The 24,063-nt window shown below is 40.3% G+C and overlaps 2 protein-coding genes across 4 annotated transcripts; both read left to right on the top strand.

Annotated features, from left to right (window-relative positions):
* Positions 1–3,668: 3,668 nt before the first annotated feature.
* Positions 3,669–10,909, top strand: LOC143888002 (subtilisin-like protease SBT3.9). The gene is made up of 10 exons (XM_077392270.1): positions 3,669–3,803; positions 3,880–3,971; positions 7,424–7,521; positions 7,609–7,758; positions 7,832–8,487; positions 8,620–8,720; positions 8,810–9,052; positions 9,130–9,244; positions 9,949–10,144; positions 10,231–10,909. The coding sequence occupies exons 1-10, from the start codon at positions 3,675–3,677 to the stop codon at positions 10,797–10,799; spliced, it is 2,349 nt and encodes a 782-aa protein (XP_077248385.1). The 5' UTR covers positions 3,669–3,674; the 3' UTR covers positions 10,800–10,909.
* A 1,726-nt stretch (positions 10,910–12,635) lies between these two features.
* LOC143888000 (subtilisin-like protease SBT3.9) lies at positions 12,636–18,689 on the top strand. Of its 3 annotated transcripts, none has more exons than XM_077392267.1 (10): positions 12,636–13,962; positions 14,742–14,833; positions 15,163–15,260; positions 15,343–15,492; positions 15,563–16,230; positions 16,363–16,466; positions 16,556–16,798; positions 16,879–16,993; positions 17,612–17,801; positions 17,888–18,689. In XM_077392267.1, the coding sequence occupies exons 1-10, from the start codon at positions 13,834–13,836 to the stop codon at positions 18,454–18,456; spliced, it is 2,358 nt and encodes a 785-aa protein (XP_077248382.1). In that variant the 5' UTR covers positions 12,636–13,833; the 3' UTR covers positions 18,457–18,689. The 3 variants fall into 3 exon arrangements, with proteins under 3 accessions (XP_077248382.1, XP_077248383.1, XP_077248384.1); XM_077392268.1 differs by having other exon boundaries at positions 14,720–14,833; XM_077392269.1 differs by lacking the exon at positions 14,742–14,833.
* Positions 18,690–24,063: the final 5,374 nt, after the last annotated feature.

The following is a 24,063-nucleotide window of genomic DNA, read 5'->3' as shown; positions in this document are numbered from 1 at the left end:
CAAGTCCTTCAATGACTTGGAAAACTGGGGGGCAACTGATGGGGTGTGAAAACACCAGCCTCTCACAGGCTGCCACCTGTCCCAGAGTAGGTGAGACTCAGCCTCTCACAGGCTGCCACCTGTCCCAGAGTAGGTGAGACTCAGCCTCTCACAGGCCGCCACCTGTTCAGAGTAGGTGAGATCCAGCCTCTCACAGGCTGCCACCTGTCCCAGAGTAGGTGAGACTCAGCCTCTCACAGGCTGCCACCTGTCCCAGAGTAGGTGAGACTCAGCCTCTCACAGGCCGCCACCTGTTCAGAGTAGGTGAGATCCAGCCTCTCACAGGCTGCCACCTGTCCCAGAGTAGGTGAGACTCAGCCTCTCACAGGCTGCCATCTGTTCAGAGTAGGTGAGATCCAGCCTCTCACAGGCCGCCACCTGTCCTGGACACCTGTCCAGGACACCTCAACAGATTTTCCCTATAAATAGGGGACTAAAGCTCAGACTGATGGGTAATGCGAAAATCCCTTCTCTCCCTAAACTCTTAAGACATCTCCCCTTCACTCCTGCTCATACTGACTTGAGTGTCGAAGGGCCTGTCCGGAGTAAAACCCGGTCTGGTCTTCTGACCTCGCTTGCCTTGTGCAGGACTAAGCACTCACCGCAGGACTCATACTCAACCTCCCTCGTCGCTCGCTCTCAGCTCTTACGCCACTGCTGTACCTGTTACCGATTTTTGGTCTAACAATGGATATTTTTTTCTTGGAAAATTTCCTTCAATTATTTACAGGGAAATGATATGATTATGGGTAATTTAGTGGGATATCATCATAAATTGAAGGCCCTTGAATAGGGTTGGTTGATGTTATCTTTTTTCATGTGTGAAACAGTAGGAAATTTTAGAAACTTCTTTCCATTCCAAGCTTTTCCAGAGAAGAAATCCTGCAATCCAAACAGTAATGAGAATCAGAAATCAATGAAAGATCACTGCTGAGAATAGAAATCAATGCAAGCCGGAAACGCACGTGAAGAGAACACAGGTAGTTCTACAGTGGCAGCATTCCTTAAGGGCCGTTTGGATACCTCAGATTTTGTAATTGGATTTGGAATTGAGTTTTCAGTACAAAATTAATAGATCTGCCAGCTCATGTTGAGGGAGATATAGAGGGAAGCAGGTAATTCCTGCTGCAGGGAGAGGCTAAGGAGCCAAGAGGGTGAAGAAAACTGCCAGATCTGTGGATTTCCAATTTCTTATTTCGACAGCTTATTTGGAAATTCAAGGATTTGACCGGGATCCGAATGTCAATGCAAAAAGGGCTGCAAATGTGAGAATTCCAAATCAAAATCTTCTCGGCATCCAAAGGAGCCCTTAGTGATAGTTCTCTGGGATTTAAAACAGCCCGACTAGAGAAGTGTGAACGGAAGAGAGGAGTACAATCATTGAAACAAGGCGGGTGCAAATATCTTCCTTGACTATCTGCAGTGTATCCAATCAAATCACAGAAAAAGATCCTTGCATCTTTTTACTGTTTCCTTTTCGAGTTATTATAAAATTCGCATCAAGCCAAAAATGCCACTAATCAAGCCAAAGATCACAAATCTACTCAAAGAGAATGCCACTAATAGAGCCAAAAATGCAACTAATCAAGCAAAAACATCACAAATCTACCCAATAGTAATACATGGAAAAGGAAACATTTTTTACATTGAAAGCTGAGAGATGCTCATAAATTTTGCCCACTACCAGAGAGATTGAGGAACTTTTAGACCCTTTTTTTAGTGGGGATCACACTTTGTGACTTGCTTTCTGTGTCTGAAAGTGGAGATAGCTTTCCATAGTGAAGCAACATCTGCCCTGATCTTCTATAACATGGTGAGATGAGCCATATGATGTTGGACTGAATTGTGGTTGCCGATCGGACTAATTAATGGATTCGATCACATAGACTCAGCACAAGTGAAGCACAAAGAGTGTATAATTAAGGAGGAAGCCTGCTTAACTACCACCACATTTTAGCATTTTTCATATTGGTACATTGGTATATACCCTCCTTCAATACCAATAAATCAATAAGATAACTAAAAAATATTACTGCTGAAAACGAGCCTGTGTGGCTACTCTCACTTGCAACAGGATGATGACAATACACCATAGCAGTGTAAGGAACATGTTAAATGTATGCAAATGTATCACAATGGACCTACTTGAGAAGCTTAGGTTTGAAAGCCAAAGAAAAATAAAAGATGCAATAAAATCTATATTTTAGGAGAGGAGAGTTTCACCTCTCTACAATGGAATTTCGTTTGGGATTTTTACAACAGCCAATGGAGTTTGATTTTGGCGTGGGAAGAAGAAGGTAAAAAAGTCAAATTAGTAGGTGAAATGCATTGGGATTTGTTGCTTACTTTCTTGGAGGGAAAGGCAACATTAGGGTATTTTTTGTCCTAAAACACTCCTTGGGATGCGTTTCACCCCTTTTTGAGAAATTAGCCAATTCTACCCTTTTTTGAGATTTCAGATAAAATTCACAATTTTTTGAGAATTTTCCCTTTTTACAGTGGCAGCATAACTTTAGACAATTTTAAATATTAATTAAAGTGTCAACTTTAGAGAGGAGTGCCATCATTGAAACAAGAGGGTGCAAATATCATTTCCTTCCCAAAAATGTTTGGGACTATCTGCGTTGCATCCAATCTGCAGGGAATCTAACCGGGTAGAACTCACCCCTAAAAGCTAGCCATTAGAGGGAGCGTGCCCATTCCCTTTTAACACATCCCCATCCATTTCACTTATCCGACGTGGGACTATTTGTTTTTATGTGGAACCCCAACACAATCAAATTACAGAAAAAGATCCTTGCATTTATTTATTTGTTTCCTTTTCTCTCCATCCACAATCAATTCCTCAAAACTGTTGTTTTAGAAACTACGAGCCTTAAAAAATGCGCATAGAAAGACACCCTCTAGTCTGATATCTATCTTGTTCAAAATAAGTAAGAACTTCACATACAGCAAGCTTTTAGAAGTGGCTTGGTAAGAAAACAAAGAACATGTCGCTAGGCAATTTCCCGGAAAGCCATTTCGGCAGCTCTTTTGCAAGTGAAGACAGCCATGTCAGATGAATTAATTGAATAAGACAACCTCTGCCAAAAAAGTAACATGTGTGGTTGTCATCGATCACATGGCCACCAAATCCCAAATAAGTTTTCACATACAGCAAACTTTTGGCAGTGATTTAGTAAGAAAACAAAGAACATGCAGCTAATCAAGCCTATATAATTACATAGATTTCTATGAATTTCACTTTTCTTCCATTAACACCAACATGTGCTTATATAAAGCACTTAGAGATAAACATTGAAAGTGATAGAAAAGATCGGAAGAAGATCATCTTAATCCTAATCCTAACTCCTTAATCTCCTACTCTAACACACTTGATCCAATGGTCAGATCTTATATACACTAACAAAGACTAAGGTCACACATCTACGCAATAGTTACGTAGGCATTTTTCACGTGAAAGTTGAGAGATGAATATCCCCCACCACCTGGGGCAACTTTTTGACGTTTTATTTTTTTGTGGCTGTGTCAAAAGTGGCGATAGTTTTCCATAGTGAAGCAACATCTGCCCTGATTCTATAAATGGCCGGTAACCATTTCAACAATGGTAGAAGTCTCCAAAACCCAAAACACTGATGACAATGGCTGCACATTTATGTGGTCGGAGAGAGGCTCCCTCGACCCGGTTACTTGCAGTCTTTTTAATCTTATTCGTCCATCTTCAGTTTCAAATCTCTGTTGCATTTGTCAGGGCAGTAAACAATGTGAGTGTCTTACCACTTTGCTTTTAGTTTGGATCGTTTCTATGTCATTAATTTACTCAACGTTTATCTGATTCAGGTGTACATTGTATACATGGGAGAGAAGCAGCATGAGGATGCCACGGTTATCGAAAATTCTCATCATGAGATGCTAACATCCTTACTTGGAAGGTATAGAGTAGAAGTCACTATCCTCTTAATATAAAAGATTACATTGGAGAATGGCTCGCCGCATTATAATAACAGCTGAGCGACTTTAGATTGATAATTGTGTGAAACAACCAATTACTCTAAAAGCTTAAGCTGTTAAAGTTGTTTTGATTTAACCATGTATAGTTTGATACTCCCCCTTACGTGCGGCCCAGTCATACTTTTTTTTTTGTTTGATGGGTAAGCTGGGGTTAGGCAGACCCCGACTAGATATATTAATAAGAAAAATGATACAACGATGAGAAAAAAGAAAACAACCCCTAACACAACCGAAAGGGGGAACTGAACAGAAAGCAAAAGGTCCAATGGACCAGTAACAAAATAAACATAGAGGGGCTAAGAGCCTACAAAATGACGAAATAACTCAAGAAGGCGCGCGACAAAATGCTACCCACAGAAGACCATCCTTATCCAATCCTAAGAGGAGAATTGGAGAGAGAGGGTAAAATGCATCCGGAGGCCGGGCGGAGGAGGAAGGCCGATGACTTTCCCTTTTTTCGTTGGACTTTTTGCCAGATTTCGTTCCCATTTGAATTATCCAAGGTTGCCATATGATTTGCTATGCCCTGATCCGAAACCATGGTGCATCCTTGGGAAACCTTGGAGCTGTTGCCATCACTGATTCTATCCAAAAGAGGTTCGGATAGGGCTGCCATCACTGATTCTATCCAAAAGAGGTTGGGATAGGGCTGAAAACTTATTGCTAATAGAAGGACTTCGCACTTGAGGGACTTCAGATACCATTGGGGGTTTTACCACATTGTGATTCGAGGTGGCATGCCCCTCAATGGGATTCCGGGCAATTTTGAATTGTCAGAACCAAGGGGATTTTTTGGCCTCCATACCTGCTTTGAAAGAGGAGGTTGTTGTCCGGAGTGAGAACTGCATTCACTAGATTTGTGACTGAAATCTTGGCATTTACAGCAGGCCTCTGGTTTCCAATCATAAAGGATTTGCTGCACTATAACTCCAGAGGTAGTTCTAAGTTTGATACAGTCAGGGAGGGATTGACCAGCCTTAATTTGGATGCACAATCTAGCATAATTTAGCCTGGTTGACTCATCTGTATGAGAGTCCATATAGAGGGGATTTCCAATAACACTAGCAATCCTACTTAGAATGTGGTGAGTCCAAAATTTCAAATGAAGGCCCGGAAGACGAATCCAGACCGGAATTTCAGAGAGTTTCTTTTTCTCTAAAGAGACTTCAGGGGACCATCTTTGGAGGATTAGTGTTCTTCCTCCAAAGGTATGGCAGGTGGTTTCAAGGACCCGAATGCAGTCTTCGGCTTTGGAAAACTTGAGTAGAAGAAATCCATCTTCTAAAGTGGCCCCAGTCATACTTACTACATCTTCGCCCCACCTCCTTACATTACTAAAGTTGCACTCCATATACTATGTCTTAGTCCTACGCAGTCTAAAACCTTTGGAAGAAGAGATTGAAGAGGATGTTAGGTTGGTTGAAGTGGAAGCATGCTTCAGGCAGAGACGGAGCCAAGGGGGCGGGGGGGCAGTTGCCCCCACTAGATTTTTGCCAAAAAGTTTTGCCACTATAATTTCCAAAATATTGTCCGCCCCCTTGGATTTTGCCGAAATGTCCGCCTTTCTTTAATTTCCAAATGAAATCTTGCCCGCCCTCCCTAGGATTTTGCGGAAAAGTATGTCCATCTTTAATATCCAAACGAAATTCTGTTTTGGAAATGATTTCCTTTCAAGTTTATCTCTCCTAAGATATCTCTCCTAATCTCTCATTTTTGTAGAAAATTTATCAGGTATTTAAGGCATTTCACCTTGTTTCCAAAAACAGCTATTTTTGTGGCATTTTTAAAGCATTTAAGATCTTCATCTCTACCGTTCATTCTAAATTTCAACACCTAATATGTCTAGGCATCTAGGGTCCAAAAGCAAGGTACATTTGGAGTAGGAAGGAAGGGTAGAAAAATATTTAAAGGGAGAAAAATAAGTGTATAACAATATCCATTTTTTTATGGTGTGTGGGAGGGAGTAAAGTCCATTATTTTTTCAAAAAGTAAGTTGGGCCCACTTCATAGGATGATCCAAACCGTTCATTTGTTGGGCCTCAACCTCAATAAATTGTACTTGTAAATCATCTCCATAGGATGACCCTAACCCTCTGATTTGTAGAGGGACTGCACATTATTTAAAATTTATAAATCTGAGGGTTAGGATCATCCTATGGAGATAATTTACAGGGTACAACCTATTTACATTGTGGCCAAATCCAACAAATAAATAGATTGAATCATCTTATGAAGGGGGCCCACTGTACTTTTTGAAAAAGATAGGACTTAAACCTCAAACACCGTATAAAATCTCCCCTTGTTCTATCCATGAATCCTATTTCCATATTCCAATTTTATTTTTATTTTTTTAAAAAAATGTCATAACATAGAAGCCCCAGTTGATTATTACAATACATAAAAAAACAAGAGAAAGATGAGTGTTTTCATCACTAACTGAGGTCGAGAAACAAATGTGAATGAATTTTTTTTAAAATTAAAAGCAATTTGATTTAAAATTTATGTCAACTTTTGATATTTTTTTATAAATTAAAAGCACTTTGATTTGAAATTTATGTCGACTTTTGATTTTTTTTACTTTATATTAATTTAGTAATTGTTATAAAACCACCATCCTTTGCCCCCTCTACAGCAAATTCCTGGCTCCGTCCCTGGCTTCGGGAGTTCTTTGCGACTGTAAAATACCTACCAAGTTGAAGGGAAAGTTTTATAAGATAGCTGTGAGGCCTGCCATGTTGTACGGCTCAGAATGTTCGGCCACCAAGAAGCAACATGTGCATAAGGTGAGTGTAGCGAAGATGTGAATGCTTAGATGGATGTACAGCCACACAAGGTTAGATAGAAATAAAAATGAAGACATCGGTAAAAAGATGGGGGTGACACCAATTCTGGAGAAGATGAGAGAGCCCCGCTGAAGATGGTTTGGTCGTATCCAACGTAGGCGTTTGGATGCTCCAGTGAGAGGAAGTGAGTCATGCCAAGTTGATGGAGTAAAAAGAGGTAGGGGCAGACCGAAAACAACTTGGGTAGAAACAGTGAGGAAAGACTTGATGGCTAGAACATAATAGAGAACATGACCTTGGATAAGAGAGAATGGAAGAAAATGATCAATGTGGACGAACCAAACTAGTGTCGGGATTAGACTTAGTCAATGTAAGCCGGGTAGTTTCTTTCACCTTCTTCATGAAAATTTTCTAAAGGATTCATTAGCCGACCCCAACTAGTTTGGGACAAAGGCTTAGTTGGGTTGAATTGTTGGGTTTTGAACCCAGGACGTGCTGTGAGGCATTAGCTCTAATACCATGTGAAACAATTAATTACTCTAAAAGTTTAAGTTGTTAGAGATAATCATTTATACTTCAACAAATTGCAGCAAAGAAGCTGCCCAAGGTTCGATAGTGTATAGCTACAAACATGGCTTCTCTGGGTTTGCAGCTAGACTAACACAGTCTCAAGCAGAAATGGCGGCAGGTAAGTTCGACCAAGTGTAGCTCTATGCAACCATAAGCTTACCATGGTTTTTATTTTTATCGGATGCTTATGCCAAAGATAATACAGAGCACCCTGGTGTTCTCCGGGTGATACCAAATCGCATTCACAAACTCCAAACGACTCGGAGCTGGGATTTTCTTGGGCTCCATTCTCAATCTCAACTTTTATCAGACAGCAAAATGGGTGAAGGAATCATTATTGGTGTTATAGATTCAGGTATCATATAAAAAATCAGTTGCAAGTTTATATTCATTGGAACCTTTCTGTAAATTGCTTCCAAAATGTGCAGGTGTCTGGCCTGAGTTGGAAAGTTTTAGCGATAAAGACATGGGTCCGATCCCATCTCACTGGAAAGGGATTTGCCAGCATGGACAGCTCTTCAATTCCACCAACTGTAATAGAAAACTGATTGGTGCACGGTGGTTCTTAGAAGGGGTAATGGACGAAAGTGGAAGAATAAAAAACATTACTGATGATTTCTTATCCCCGCGAGATGGTAACGGGCATGGAACTCACACAGCTTCCACAGCTGCTGGCTCTCTCGTGAAGAATGCGAGTTATAGAGGGTTAGCTAGAGGGGTCGCTAGAGGTGGTGCACCGCATGCCCATTTAGCAATTTACAAGGTTTGTTGGGCCGGTGGGAGATGCAGCGATGCGGATATTCTTAAAGCATTTGATGAAGCCATACATGATGGAGTAGATGTCATATCGGGGTCACTTGGAGGCGCAGTTCCTCTCCTTCCTTACGTAGAGGATAATGGAATTTCAATCGGTTCGTTTCATGCAGTAGCAAAAGGGATCATGGTTGTTTGTGCAGCTGGGAATGAAGGTCCTGCCTCTCAGACGGTCGATAATACAGCCCCATGGATCTTAAATGTTGCAGCCACTACCATCGACAGGGCCTACCCAACAGCCATTACACTTGGAAACAATCGCACTCTCTTGGTAATGCGTAGAACACTCATACATTACCTTTCTATACTGCTCCAAAAGTAAAGATTACATGTCATTTGCTTCTCTGGAAGGAAAAGTATACAATACTAACCATGTTTTTACTCTTGGCAATGTGGGATGCAGGGTCAATCCATGGACACTAAAACGAACAATGGGTTCAATGGACTTGTATACTCAGAACAAATCGCTGCAGAAATAGAAGAAACTTTTGCAGATGATGGAAGGTGATCAGTTTTTTTACTTCCTCCAACCTACCTTTCCAATTCAATAGTTCTACAACTCTTCTGTTTTAATGACGCTCTATGTTTTGCAGCAAGGGATGTAAGCTTGGAAGTCTCAATGCTACATCAGCAGAAGGAAAGGTTGTCCTCTGTTTTTCAGTAGCTGATAATCAGGATCTTACCACTGCAGCTGCATCCGTGTTTGCAGCGGGAGGTATTGGCCTCATCTATGCACAGCCAACAAATAACCTGCTCACTTCATGTGAAATTATTCCATGTATTATGGTAAATTATGAAGTTGGGACAGAGATAGTGTCCTACATCCGAAGGACAAGGTAAGCATATCTTGAAATGATATGAGAGATTCTATATTGAACAAAATAGTAAGTAATCAGATTCATTCTCCGTGAAGGTCCCCAATCGTGAAGTTGGGCCATCCCAAGACTGTTATCGGGAAATTGACCTCCCCAAGAGTAGCATATTTCTCATCCAGAGGGCCAAGTTCCATATCTCCTGCAGTGTTGAAGGTATGGTCCACTTCCAAGTGTATCCCATTTTCCATTTCTCTGTTCGAAATTCCATTGGACTCCACAATGCTTATTGAAATTAAGGAGAAAAGAACGCCAAAAGGATTGTTTCAACACCTATGCAAGTTCAACAGATTATTTGGAGATTTATTGTAATCAAGGATCAATTGTTACTTCAATTTAAGAGGTTCCAAAACTTAAATCACTTCTGTTTAATAACAATTTATACATTATTCTTGCTCCCATTGACAACTTAAATAGATGGCTCAGTTATAAAGTGCTACATGATAAATTTGAAGAGATCTCAACAAACGGGAATTACAGTTAAAGTGGTAGATTAATAGGTGTAAATGGGCAACACTGGAGAATCATTTGGAAAATAAATGATTTTGACAATATCGGCTTCACTGGAGAATCATTTAGGGAAAAAAATGATTCTGACAGTATTTGTAACATACCAACTCATGAGATTTGATTTTGCATTTTGAAAACATAAACCATACATGAGAAATACAGCTTAGCATTTATTTCTTTTTTTTTTTCTTTTTGAAATGAGAGATACAGCTTAACATTATTTTCAACATTATCAAATACTACCAATAGAGGAATGTTATTCCCTCCATAGTTTGTAAATTTTGCGTTCATTTAGTACCTCAATATTTCATGATCACCTAATATATATGACCGGTTTTCAATCTTTGCAGCCTGATATAGCTGCACCTGGTGTTAGCATCTTGGCTGCATATCCACCACCTAGCGGTACAGAGGACTGGGATGGGTTTTCATTCGATACAGGAACCTCAATGGCTTGTCCACATGTGGCCGGAATAGCTGCCCTTATCAAATCCTTGCACAAAGATTGGACTCCTGCAGCAATAAAATCGGCAATTGTGACCACTGGTGTGTCTCATTCCCATGGATTACTTTTCCAATTCCAAGCTTCTTTCATTTTGGAATAAATACCTTTTTATTCAAAACTTCTGCAGCCTCCCAAACCGGCACGGATGGAGAGATGATAGTTGCAGAGGGAGGTAATCACAAGCCAGCAGACCCTTTTGACATAGGCGGAGGTCTTATCAATCCCAACAAAGCAACAAATCCAGGGCTTATTTATGATATGAGCACGGGGGACTATGTTCAGTTCCTCTGCTCCATGGGCTACACCAACTCAGCCATTAGCAATATTACTAAGGAGGCAACCTCCTGCTCAAAAAATAGACATTCCATACTGAATCTGAACCTGCCATCCATCTCAATCCCAAACGTTAAGAAGACCATGGCAATCTTGAGAACTGTAACAAATGTGGGTCCGATCAATTCTGTCTATAAAGCTTTGGTACAGTCTCCACATGGCATTAAGATGGCAGTCAAACCAGAGATCCTGTCCTTCAATTCCTCCATCACAAAGATACAATTCAGAATGACATTCTCTTCTACACGAAATGTGCAAGGAGATTACTCATTTGGAAGCTTAACTTGGACCGATGGAGAGCATTTTGTTAGAAGTCCAATAGTCGTCCGTGTTGTAAAATTTGAGTCCTACGTAGGCATGTAAAATGTCTAGAAACTAAGCAAGAGAATAGTTGAGTCATCGAATAAGAGTGTATCAGTATTGTAATGTTGAAATTGACTCTATGAACATGAACGCTAGAGGTAATTCCTTTCCATGTTGAAAGACATGGTCCATGTAATAAAGCACCGGACATCAGCCATCACAGCCATCATGAAACATCAATAAACTCCTCTCTCACCATATACAAAGCAATCGATCACCACTTTTTCTTTTTCTTTTTGTTTTTTTTTTTTGAACAGCCATAATTTATTCAAGAAGCCAATGAAAATCCGAACTAAATAAAAACAAAGCAGAACTTGCCCAATCAGCCATGAATCAAGATGTGGGACTGTAAAAGTTCAGAATTGTATGAAAATTATGAAGAGAACCCAATGAAATATTGGGTGCATTATTTTTGTTGAAGTGTAAATGATTAAATAACATCAACTCTAACAGCTTAAGCTTTTAGAATCATTGGTTGTTTCACAATATTTATTGAGGCTTTTACAGGAGGCTAACATGGAAGATATGAAAAATAGTGCATAACTATCTAAAATTAGCTCATTAGTCTTAAACCTGGAGGTCGGAGGTTTGATCCTAGCTTACCTAACTCAAAAAAACCTAAAACAAGTGACATTTGAAATTCGAAATATGTAACCAAAAACTAATTGCTAAGCTGCCAAATCTACACCCTAACAATCCAACGGTCAGATCTGTCTAGATTTGATCCTATATATTCTAACAAGGAAATATGATGATAGGGAAATGTATTATGTAAGTGGTTGCATGGAGAAACGGACATAATAACAATGAAACATAAGGCACTAAGAAATCAAGAGATCATGTCCACACCTTAATAACTAGAACAATTCCAATCTCCCATTGCAGGATTTTAATCAATGTCCTCCATTTCCAGCTCATCCTTGTCTCAAATCAGTGGACCCACACATTTTGGATAATGAGAGATGATTTTGAGTCCAAACCAGACTATTGGACTCACGATGTGTTTAATTTTGGTTCAAAAATTCCCAAATTCCGACCGCAGCTCCACCCTATCAACTCATAAGTTGGCTTTAAATCGACCCACGTGGGCCAAAGTGTGCAAAAAATACTCTCATGCCTAATCTCCCTTCTCTCACTCTCATGTTAAGGGAGGATGAGAAAAGAAGGGGCAAGCTTTGCTAAAACAGTCCTTTGAGACAATGGGTTTGACCCCAATTGACCCAAGAAAAGAAAGAAGGAATGATGGATGGCACCAGGAGCAGAGGCCCTCCCTCCACTTGCACCATCAATCATATACGTCTCCTTAGTGCATGACAAAACTGTTGCTCCACTCTTAACACGTTCTGATAAAAGTACCTTTATCTTAATGGAAATTTCATCACCCTCTTTACGTTTTATATGTTCTTTTGCCTTATCTTCCCCATGTCAGTGCAGGCAAAAGGAACAAAAAGCCCGTGAAGATAACATAAGAAATTCTACAATGCCAGGCACTCGTAAAATAAAATGATATCCCTATTGTTAATACAACTTAACAATAGGGATATCATTTTAATCCAAAGTGTTTAGATCGTAAAACTTCCCAGGCAAGAGCGACCCACTCCTATCAGACAAAAATGCTGCCCTTTAGTGGAAGGTTAGTAGGCCCCACCAATAATATTGCTTTAAATAAACACCATCAATCATGTCCCTCCTAAATGCATTGACAGAACTGCTCTCCACTCTTACCGTGCTCTGATAAAAGTGTCTTTATCTTCGTGGAAATGTCATCACCATCCCCACATGACCTCTTTATATGTTCTTTCACCTCATTTCCACCATCTTTCCATTTCATTAAGACTGTTTGGATTGCAAGAAAAACATTTTTGATGGATATTTTTTTCTTGGAAAATTTCCTTCAATTATTTACAGGGAAATGATATGATTATGGGTAATTTAGTGGGATATCATCATAAATTGAAGGCCCTTGAATAGGGTTGGTTGATGTTATCTTTTTTCATGTGTGAAACAGTAGGAAATTTTAGAAACTTCTTTCCATTCCAAGCTTTTCCAGAGAAGAAATCCTGCAATCCAAACAGTAATGAGAATCAGAAATCAATGAAAGATCACTGCTGAGAATAGAAATCAATGCAAGCCGGAAACGCACGTGAAGAGAACACAGGTAGTTCTACAGTGGCAGCATTCCTTAAGGGCCGTTTGGATACCTCAGATTTTGTAATTGGATTTGGAATTGAGTTTTCAGTACAAAATTAATAGATCTGCCAGCTCATGTTGAGGGAGATATAGAGGGAAGCAGGTAATTCCTGCTGCAGGGAGAGGCTAAGGAGCCAAGAGGGTGAAGAAAACTGCCAGATCTGTGGATTTCCAATTTCTTATTTCGACAGCTTATTTGGAAATTCAAGGATTTGACCGGGATCCGAATGTCAATGCAAAAAGGGCTGCAAATGTGAGAATTCCAAATCAAAATCTTCTCGGCATCCAAAGGGGCCCTTAGTGATAGTTCTCTGGGATTTAAAACAGCCCGACTAGAGAAGTGTGAACGGAAGAGAGGAGTACAATCATTGAAACAAGGCGGGTGCAAATATCTTCCTTGACTATCTGCAGTGTATCCAATCAAATCACAGAAAAAGATCCTTGCATCTTTTTACTGTTTCCTTTTCGAGTTATTATAAAATTCGCATCAAGCCAAAAATGCCACTAATCAAGCCAAAGATCACAAATCTACTCAAAGAGAATGCCACTAATAGAGCCAAAAATGCAACTAATCAAGCAAAAACATCACAAATCTACCCAATAGTAATACATGGAAAAGGAAACATTTTTTACATTGAAAGCTGAGAGATGCTCATAAATTTTGCCCACTACCAGAGAGATTGAGGAACTTTTAGACCCTTTTTTTAGTGGGGATCACACTTTGTGACTTGCTTTCTGTGTCTGAAAGTGGAGATAGCTTTCCATACTGAAGCAACATCTGCCCTGATTCAATAAATAATAAATGCTAAGGAAGGAGTAGAAATCTCCAAAACCCAAAACCTTGATGACAATGGCTACACATTTATGCGGTCAGAGAGAGGCTCCCACAACTCAGTTACTTGCAGTCCTTTCACTCTTCTTCCTCCATCTTCAGTTTCAAATCTCTGTTGCATTTATCAGGGCAGTAAACAATGTGAGTGTCTTACCACCTTAGTTTTAGTTTGGATTATTTTTGTCATTTACTCAAAGTTTAGCGGATGATTCATGTTAGAGATTTTCAAAATGCAAAGTGGTATTTGGAAATTAAATGGTTTTACAAGTTTTTAATTTTAAATATAAAAACAATTTTTAGACAGGGCCGGTCGACCGGGGTATCCCGGGCGACCGCGGATTGGTTCCTGGAAACTTAATTGATTTCCAGGAAGGTGTCGGAGGTCGACCGCAGTTCTTTGGGTCGTAAAAAATAAAAAGAAACAAAAGCATGTCGGAAGGCGACCGCGAAGGCCCGGTCGATCGCGGCTGTTCGAAAAACTATCTGTTGGGAGAAAATAGACATGGCTTTTCACTTCCCTTTTTCATCATTTCTTCATGTCTTTTGCTTCCCAAGAGTCATGGATGTTTTTCAAACACAAAGGACACTTTGTGGGTGATCCAAGACACTTAAATCACAAAGAGTTGTGATCGAATGGTCATTATTCAAACCAATCAAAGGGATGTCTTGAAGAGATGTTTCTCTTGGACAATAGATATCTAGTGCTCTATAAAAAGAGTAGAAATATGCCTTTTCAATAATGAGAAAAACAGTTATTACTGTAGTTTTCTTCTCTCTCTAGCAATCTATCTCTCACAAATTTTTTCAAGTTAAATTTGTTGGGGGTGAATATTGTCTTGAGGAAAGCGATTACGCGCCTTGAAGCTTCTCTTATTCTTTATTATATTCTTGACTGAAGGATATTCCCACCAACAATTCAGGTGCACATTGTTTACATGGGAGAGAAGCAGCATGAGGATCCCATGGTTATTGAAAATTCTCATCAAGAAATGTTAACAACTTTGCTTGGAAGGTATAGACTAGAAGTTACTATCCTCTTAATATAAAAGATTACAGTCGAGGACGTCCTCTGCTCACCACATTATAACCCCTGAGCAACTTTAGATTGGTAATTGTGTGAAACAACCAATTACTCTAAAAGCTTAAGCTGTTACAGTTGGTTTTATTTAATCGTTTCACTTCGCCTCACATGTGGCCCCTCTTTTTCGGGTTGGTGGAATTTTAATATCAAGGAGTTGTTGGGTTTTGAACCGAGGACATGCCGTGAGAAAATAGCTCTGATACCATGTGAAACAACCAATTAGTGTTTTATTTAATCATTTATACTTCCACAAATTACAGCAAAGAAGCTGCCCAAGGTTCGATATTATATAGCTACAAGCATGGATTCTCAGGGTTCGCAGCTAGACTAACACCATCTCAAGCAGAAATGGTCGCGGGTAAGTTCAACCAAGTGTAGCTATATTCAACAATCAGCTTACCATGGGTTTTTTTTAATAACACAAGCCTCACAAAATGCAGAGCTCCCTGGTGTTGTCCGGGTGACACCGAATCGCATCCACAAACTCCATACAACTCGAAGCTGGGATTTTCTTGGGCTGCAATCTAATTCTCATCTTTTATCAGACAGCAAAATGGGTGAAGGAACCATTATTGGTGTTATAGATACAGGTATCATATAAAAATCAGCTGCAAGTTTCTATTCAATGGAACCTCTGAAAAATGCTTCCAAAACGTGCAGGTGTCTGGCCGGAGTTGGAAAGTTTTAGTGATAAAGACATGGGCCCGATCCCATCTCACTGGAAGGGGATTTGCCAGCATGGAGAGCTGTTCAATTCCACTAATTGTAATAGGAAACTGATTGGTGCACGTTGGTTCGTAAAAGGGTTAATCGCCGAAGCGGGAAAAATCATAAACACTACTGAATTTGATGACTTCTTATCACCGCGAGATGGTGTAGGTCATGGAACTCACACAGCTTCCACAGCTGCTGGCTCTCTTGTGAAGAATGCGAGCTACAGAGGGTTAGCTACAGGGGTGGCCAGAGGTGGTGCACCACATTCCCATTTAGCAATTTACAAGGTTTGTTGGGCCTTTAATGGTGGGGGATGTAGCGATGCGGATACACTTAAAGCATTTGATGAAGCCATACATGATGGAGTAGATGTCATATCTGGGTCTCTCGGAACTGTGGTTCCTCTCTTTCCTTACATTGAGCAAGATGGAATTTCAATTGGTTCCTTTCATGCAGTAGCAAAAGGGATCGTGGTTGTTTGTTCTGCTGGGAATGAAGGTCCTGACTCTCAGACGGTTGAGAATACAGCGCCATGGATATTAAATGTTGCCGCCACTACCATTGACAGGGCCTTCCCAACAGCCATTACACTTGGAAACAATCACACTCTCTTGGTAATGGGTAGAGCGCTCATATGTTACAATTTCCAACATACTTCATTACTTTGATTACATATCATTTGCTCCTCTGAAAGGAAAAGTAGGCAATACTAAGAATGTTATTATTCTTGGCAATGTTGGTTGCAGGGTCAATCCATGGATACTAAAAAGAACAAAGGTGGGTTCAATGGACTTGTATACTCAGAACATATCTCGGCAGAAGTAGAAGATATTTTTACTGATGATGGAAGGTGATCAGTCTTTCTACTTCCTCTCAACTACCTTCCCTAATCAATAGTTCTAGTACTCTTCTGTTTTAATGATGCTGTGTGTTTTGCAGCAAGGGATGTAAGCTTGGAAGTCTCAATGCTACATTAGCAAAAGGAAAGGTTGTCCTCTGTTTTTCAGTTGCTGATCATCAGGATATGTCCACTGCAGCTCTGACCGTGTTTGCAGCAGGAGGTATTGGCCTCATCTTTGCACAGCCAGCAGATAATAAGCTCACTAAATGTGATTTTATTCAATGTATTATGGTAACTTATGAAGTAGGGACAGAGATAGTCTCCTACATCCGAAGGGCAAGGTAAGAATATCTTGAGATTATAGATGAAAGATTCTGTATTGAACGAAATAATTAAGTAATCAGGTTCATTCTTCATGAAGGTCCCCAGTCGTGAAGTTGAGCCATCCCAAGACTGTTAATGGGAAATTGACCTCCCCAAGAGTAGCATATTTCTCATCCAGAGGGCCAAGCTCCCTGTCTCCTGCAGTGTTAAAGGTATGATCCATGCCCAAGTGTATCCTCATTTTCTTTTCTCGGTTCCAAATGTCATCGGACCCCTAAATGCTTATTGCAATGGAAAAAGGAAAATAAAAAAAATTGTTTCAACACCTATGCAAGTCCGACAGACTATTTGGTGGTTTATTGAAATCAAGGATCAATTGCCACTTCAATTTAAGAGGATCCAAAACTTAAATCACTTCTGTTTAACAACAATTATTGCAATATTTTTGCTCCCCTTGACAACTTAAATAGATGCCTCTGTTATAAAATTTTACACGAGAAACCTGACTTTGATGAGATCTCAACAAAGGGGAATTACAGCTAAAGTGGTGGATTAATAACGGCAAATGGGTTTCACCAGAGAATCATTTTGAAAAAAGATTCTGACAATAATTGTAACACAACTCATGAGATTTGATTTTGCATTTCGAAAACTGTAACCATACATGAGAGATACAGCTTAACGTTATTTTCAACATTATCAAATACTACCAACATAGGAATATTGTTTCCTCCATAGTAGTCAACAATATCTTAGAAAATTTCTTTTCATCGAGTACTTCTATATTTCATGATTACCTAATATATATGACGGGTTTTGGGTGTTCGCAGCCTGATATAGCTGCACCTGGTGTTAGCATCTTGGCTGCCTATCCACCAACTAGCGCTACAGAGGACGGGTTTGCCTTCGATTCAGGAACCTCAATGGCTTGTCCACATGTGGCCGGAATAGCTGCCCTTATAAAATCGTTGCACAAAGATTGGTCTCCTGCAGCAATAAAATCCGCAATTGTGACTACGGGTGAGTCACATTCTTCCTATGGATTACAGTTTCAAGTCTGTGCTTCTTTCATTTTGGAATAAATACCTTTTTATTCAAAACTGCAGCCTCTCAAACCGGCACAGATGGAGAGATGATAGTTGCAGAGGGAGGTAATCGCAAGCCAGCAGACCCTTTTGACATAGGCGGGGGTCTTATCAATCCCAACAAAGTGACAAATCCAGGGCTTATTTATGATATGAGCACGGGGGACTATGTTCAGTTCCTCTGCTCCATGGACTACACCAACTCTGCCATTAGCAATATTACTAAGGAGGCAACCTCCTGCACAAAAAATAGACAGTCCATACCGAATCTGAACCTGCCTTCCATCTCAATCCCAAACCTTATGAAGACCACAACGATCTTGAGAACTGTAACAAACGTCGGTCCAACTAATTCTGTGTATAAAGCTTTGGTGCAGTCTCCACATGGCATTAAGGTGGCAGTCAAACCAGAGTTCCTGTCCTTCAATTCTTCTATCACAAAGATACAATTCAGAATGACTTTCTCTTCTACACGGAAGGTACAAGGAGATTACTCATTTGGAAGCTTAACTTGGACCGATGGTGAGCATTTTGTTAGGAGTCCAATAGTCGTCCGTGCTGTAAAATTTGAGTCCTATGTGGACATGTAAAATGTCTAGTTACTAAACTAGATAAATAAGTAATTGAAACAGTCGAGTAATCAAATAGAGTGTAATTCAAGAAGCCAATGAAAATCCAAACTAGAAATAGCAGAACATGCCGAATCGCCAATGAATTGTAGGAAAATACTCGGGAGCCTTTGCATTATATTTTTAGAAGCTTTTACGAGTGGTTTACATGAAATTTTTTATGTGGTGGGGGATTCCCCTCCATCTTTCTCTCATGTTAGGTGGTCGGCTAATGGGGTAGCTGAAAAGTTAGCGAGGCATGGAGTTTTGAGGGAGGTCTCGGAACTTTTTGATTTTTTGCCGCCTTGAACTTTTGTTTGCGTCCTTAGTTGATTAGATCGTATCTTTGGTGATGTATCCTTTCTTTCTGTTGTATATTTGTATTGACCGTCTCGGGCTTCTTTGTTTATTGAAATTTTCTACCATTCAAAAAAAAAAAAAACACTACCTAAAGCTAACTATATCTGAAATTCAAAATATATAACTGAAAACAACTAAAATCTAACCGCTAAGTTGCCTAATCTATCACCCTAACGATCCAATGGTCAAATTTGTCTAGATTTGATATAATATATTCTAACAGTGGACAAAAGGGAAAAGGGGGATAGGAAGAAGAAATGAACATCCCACCCAAATTACCACAATTCAACATGACACCGGGACTAAAAATAATTTTGCAATCCTAGTGGATGAGGACAATGAAGAAATCATAAACGAGGACGGCCTAAATGCGCACAATATAGGTATGAATAAAGATAACCCATTCCTTCGAGAAGAGGAAAACTGGTAGGGAGATTCAAACACATCAGCAACAAGGAACACTCCTTGTTTCTCATGCTGATACATGAGAAACAAGGAGTCGGATATAGACGACCAAAATTCTCAAGAAGAAGAAGAAGAGGAGGAACAAAAGGTTCTAAAGATGACTTGCCTAAGACGCTCCCAAAGATCCCAACATGCTCCCATCAAGCTAGCAGATTACGTTTACTCAAGAATATTGGGCAGATTAAACTCTAAGGTTTAGTGTTCTGGTTTTTGTCTCTCCCAAGATTTTGAATCTCCCTCTCTCATGGGTTCCGAGTTAGGGATGGTGTCTTGTACCCACAAGTCAAGTGTAACATCTTTCTCTTTATCAAATAAACAGTCAGGGTCCTGGTGTAGTACCCACCAAACTCCAGCTTACCTACCGAAAAAAAAAGATATATTCTAAGAGAGAAACAAGATGATAGGGAAATGTATTATCTAAGTGGTTGCATGGAGAAACAGACATAAAAAAATTGAAACCATGAGCACCAAGTACTCAAAAGGCCATTTCCATACCTTAACCTCTAGATCAATTCCTCAAATATTTGATCGAGAAAACCCACTTGTTCATATATTCTTACAAATGAAATCCCACTTGGATGATTCTTGTTTCAAGTCTCCAATCTCCCATTGCAGGATTTTCAACAATGTCCTTCATTTCTAGCTCATCCTTATCTCAAAACATTGGCAGAAACCACTAACCCTTCCCTATAGAAACCCAGAATAACAGTATTGCAATGTAGGATGTCTGGACTACAAACCTTCACCTTCATCCAGCAAAGAAGATTATACGCTTTCATAAGCTTATTCTTCCTACTCAACCCTTCCATCAGAATTTGGTATTATATGACTCGATGCATGGGAGGGTTTTTAGAGTGAAATCGGAGCATCGGGTATAGGATCTGAGTCCCCTTTTTTGCTTGGGACAGCCCCTTTTAGTGTAAAAGCGCAGTCAATACTTTTTTTTGAGAATTAACAAGGATTTTATTAATTAAAGGAGGGACAAGGCGTCCCAGTACAGAAAAATGATATGGGGTCAGGCACAGAATTGCCTATGTATTTCCCGTAATTGACAATCAGTTCCGCACTTCCGCCAAAAAGTTAACCCCTGTTTGGCCAGTATATCCGCACGAGTGTTGGCAGTTCTCCTCTATGAATAAGCTGTGGATGGAGGCTCCTTAGTAGGTCTCGTATTTCATCGAGAATATTGTGTAGTCTCCATGGCCCGCCTCCATGATTGCTTGCCCAAGCTATAACGTTAGATGAGTCCCCCTCCACTATAAGGGGTCCTAAATTATGCTCAGAGTACCATCTCAAGCCCAACAGCATTACTCATTAATTATAAATATACTACTTGGGCTATCCCAAGGAAAAAAGGGCGAATATGAAATATATATCACCTCCCTAAGTGGGTCTTGGATGACACAAAAATCATGGGGCAATCCTAATGCCCAAAAATAATAGGGAAATGATAAATGCGCAGTGTATCAATGACTGCAGAGGGGTTGATGTACTTCACGTCATAAGGATTCAACAAATTTGATTGCCACATACACTGAGTTGGGTGTCCCATGTGATGAAAAGGGGCGCATTTATCATTTCCCTCATACTAATATGTGATTTGCTAGGGACCAACGCAGAAGGCATTTTGCAGGTCGGCTGTTGCATGAGAGATAAGGTACCTCAAATGAATTAAATGAATGAGACAAAATCTGTTGAAAAGTGAGCCTATGTGGCCGCTGTCTCATGCAACAGCCAACCTACAAAATGTCTTGTGCTATAGTCCCTTGCAAATCCCTAATAATATACTGTTGTTCCTAGCCTATGCTATGCATGGGTGTAAAATAAAGGGCCCCACCCCATCAAAATATGAGGTGTGACATGGTGGGCCCATCCTATGCATGGGCTTGGGTGGATATCACGGTAACCACCCAGCAACAGATGTGATAAAATGGTGGGCCCCACCCTACGCATGGGTGTACGTGGAGTTGGTAGGACCCACTAGGGCTGGCAATTTCACCCGAAAAAGCGGGGATCCGCCCCGCCCCGCCCCGTTTGGGGAGGGGATTCCCCGATTTGAAAGGGGAAGGGGATTATAAAAATTCCCCGGTGCGGGGAAGGGGGTGGAGTTGTCCCCGCCCCACCCCGCCCCTCCCCGCCCCGCCCCGCTACGCCCCGCTAATCAATGCCATTTTTTTGTAAATTTTTAAGTGTTTTTTTTAAGGAAAACTACTAGAAACTCTGTGGATCGGCTACAAGATTCCCCCAAACATAAACTTAGCTTGTCTTTTTCTTTTAATTAGCTTCTGAGAGCATTTTGGGAACTATAATAACCTTTTCACAGATGTTGAAATAATAAAGACAAGCTGAGAGCCTGAGACGCTGAGTGTATGCAATTATCAAAAAATCGTAGTGCCAACAAAATTTTAGGGTTGGATTGCAGGTTTTAATTTTCAACAAGAAAAATTTAGCTACTAGAAATTTGTTTCATGTCAACACTAGACTGAATTGCAGTTAAAGAAATAAGTCATTTGTTGATTTTGTTCTCTTCTCCATTCTCATTTCTCATGCTCATCTGGGGGTTAACATGCTATACAGAATGAACTAATGAACATTATTTTGCGTGTATGAGCGCCCACTTATGGACTTTTAAAGTTCATTGTGACTACTGAAATAGTTACTTTTTGCACATTGGCTGTCTGTTAATGAAGGTAATCCTGGTGCTCATTTTCTATTTATCATTTCATAATTTATGTAGAAAATTGCTGAAAGATGAGGTCCTATTGTTATTTATGTTTGTTGTCTCATCCATGCATTTCTGATTTTGTCCATCTGTTTGTTGATCACATGAATAGAATCATAGCATTCATCACAATATTGTCTGTAATGGACGTAGAAGAAAGAAGCTCTGTTTGCTGGTTTGATTGGGTTCCAAAGAGGGGGCGGGGCGGGGATTTTGTCCCCGAAGGATGCGGGGAGGGGAAGGGGAAGGGGAAGGGGATTAGATATTCCCCGCAGGGAGGGGAGGGGGATTCCCCACCATCCCCGCAGAGGGGAAGGGGAAGGGGAGGGGGAAAATTCCCCGCAGAGGGGAAGGGGAAGGGGACCCCAACATCCGGCCCCGACCCGCCCCGTTGCCACCCCTAGGACCCACCTATCAAAACATGCTGTGAAAAGGTGGGCTCCACCCGATGCATGGGTTGGAGTGGAGTTGGTGGGGGCAACTTTGATATTGGAAGATCTGATTTTCAGAGAGAGAGAGAGAGAGAGAGAGATCACTAATGATAAGCAGAAATCAATGGAAGCAAAACGAAGAAAATGACCATGAAGAGAACATACGAAATTCTACAATGGCAGCATCCATGAAGTGAAATGATATCCATGACAGTCAAATGAGAAAAGGGTTTCTATCGATATCCCCGTTAATACGACTAGGATACTAAAACTTTAGGAAAAGCAAATCTTCCTGCTCACCCCCTTTTTTTTTTTTTTTTATGATAAATTATAGGGAAGTGATATATCCGCCTTTTTTGGTTACTTGGAACACCTTTTTTGGTCACTTGGAACACCTAGCAGCAGTGTATCAGTGACTGCAGAGGGGCTGGAGTACTTCACATCAAAATGATTCAATGGGGCTGATTACCACGTACACTAGCCTTGGGTGTCCCAATTAATCAAAAGGGGCGGATATATCACTTGCCTACGGTGCTTGCTTGGGCACGTGGGGCATCCGCCCTTGATATTTGATCCAACATCAGCCCCTTAAAAAGTTGAAAAATGGGCTGCTGTTGGACCTAATATCAAGGAACAAGGGTGGATGCCCTGCTAGTGTACATGCCCGATCAGGCACCGTATAAAATCTCTTTATTTATATTCATATTCAGAGATTTTATGGGTGTAAGCTCTTATAGTCCCTTATTTTTCTAAAAGTATTGTACAGATCACACTATAGGATGATCCAAACCATCCATATGATATGATGGCCATAACGTAAATAGGTTGTTCCCAGAAAATCATTTCCATATGATGATCCTAGCCATCCGATCTATAGAGGTTTCCAAAATATGCAGTTCATCAATAGATCAGAGGGTTGGGGTCATCCTATGGAAATGATTTTTGGGGAACAACCTATTCACGTTATGGTCTATCATATGGACAGTTTGGATCATCCTATAGTGCTGTCCGTACAGTACTTTTTAAAAAAAAATCATCTATAGTTGTCTCCCCCTTTCCCCTTGTCTCACGTTCTTCCATGAAAAATCATTTTTTCCCAATCCAACAATCCAAAGTATCCATGAAAAATCATTTTTTTCCAATCCAATAATCCAAAGTATCCCTATCAGACAAAAATGCTCCGCTATAGTGGTATGTTAGTAGGTCCCACCCATAAAATTGCTTAATCAATCATGCCTCCACACTTCACGTGTTCTGATAAAAGTGTCTTTATCTTCGTGGAAATCTAATCACCCTCATTGAATCCAATCAAATCACAGAAAAAGATCCTTGCATTTTTTTTTTTTATCCGTTTCCTTTTCTCGTGGATTATAAAATTTGCATCAAGGACACCCAATAGTTTTGGATCAATCGATTCAAAATAATTTTTCTGATACAGCAAACTTTTACAAGTGGTTTAGTAAGAAAACAAAGAATAGTCCGCTAATCAAGCCAAAAAGTCACGAGTCAACGGAATAGTACACATGGAAAAGGAAACATTTTCCACAGTGAAAGTTCAGAGATGCTGTGTTGGACCACTTTTCCTTGCGTGGATCACACTTTGTGACTAGC

This window comes from Tasmannia lanceolata, unplaced genomic scaffold (genome assembly GCF_043159265.1).
Source record: "Tasmannia lanceolata isolate RefF3 unplaced genomic scaffold, GAP_Taslan_0.1 ptg000012l, whole genome shotgun sequence".
Taxonomy (NCBI): Eukaryota; Viridiplantae; Streptophyta; class Magnoliopsida; order Canellales; family Winteraceae; genus Tasmannia; species Tasmannia lanceolata.
This window is presented reverse-complemented; position numbering and strand designations above follow the sequence as displayed.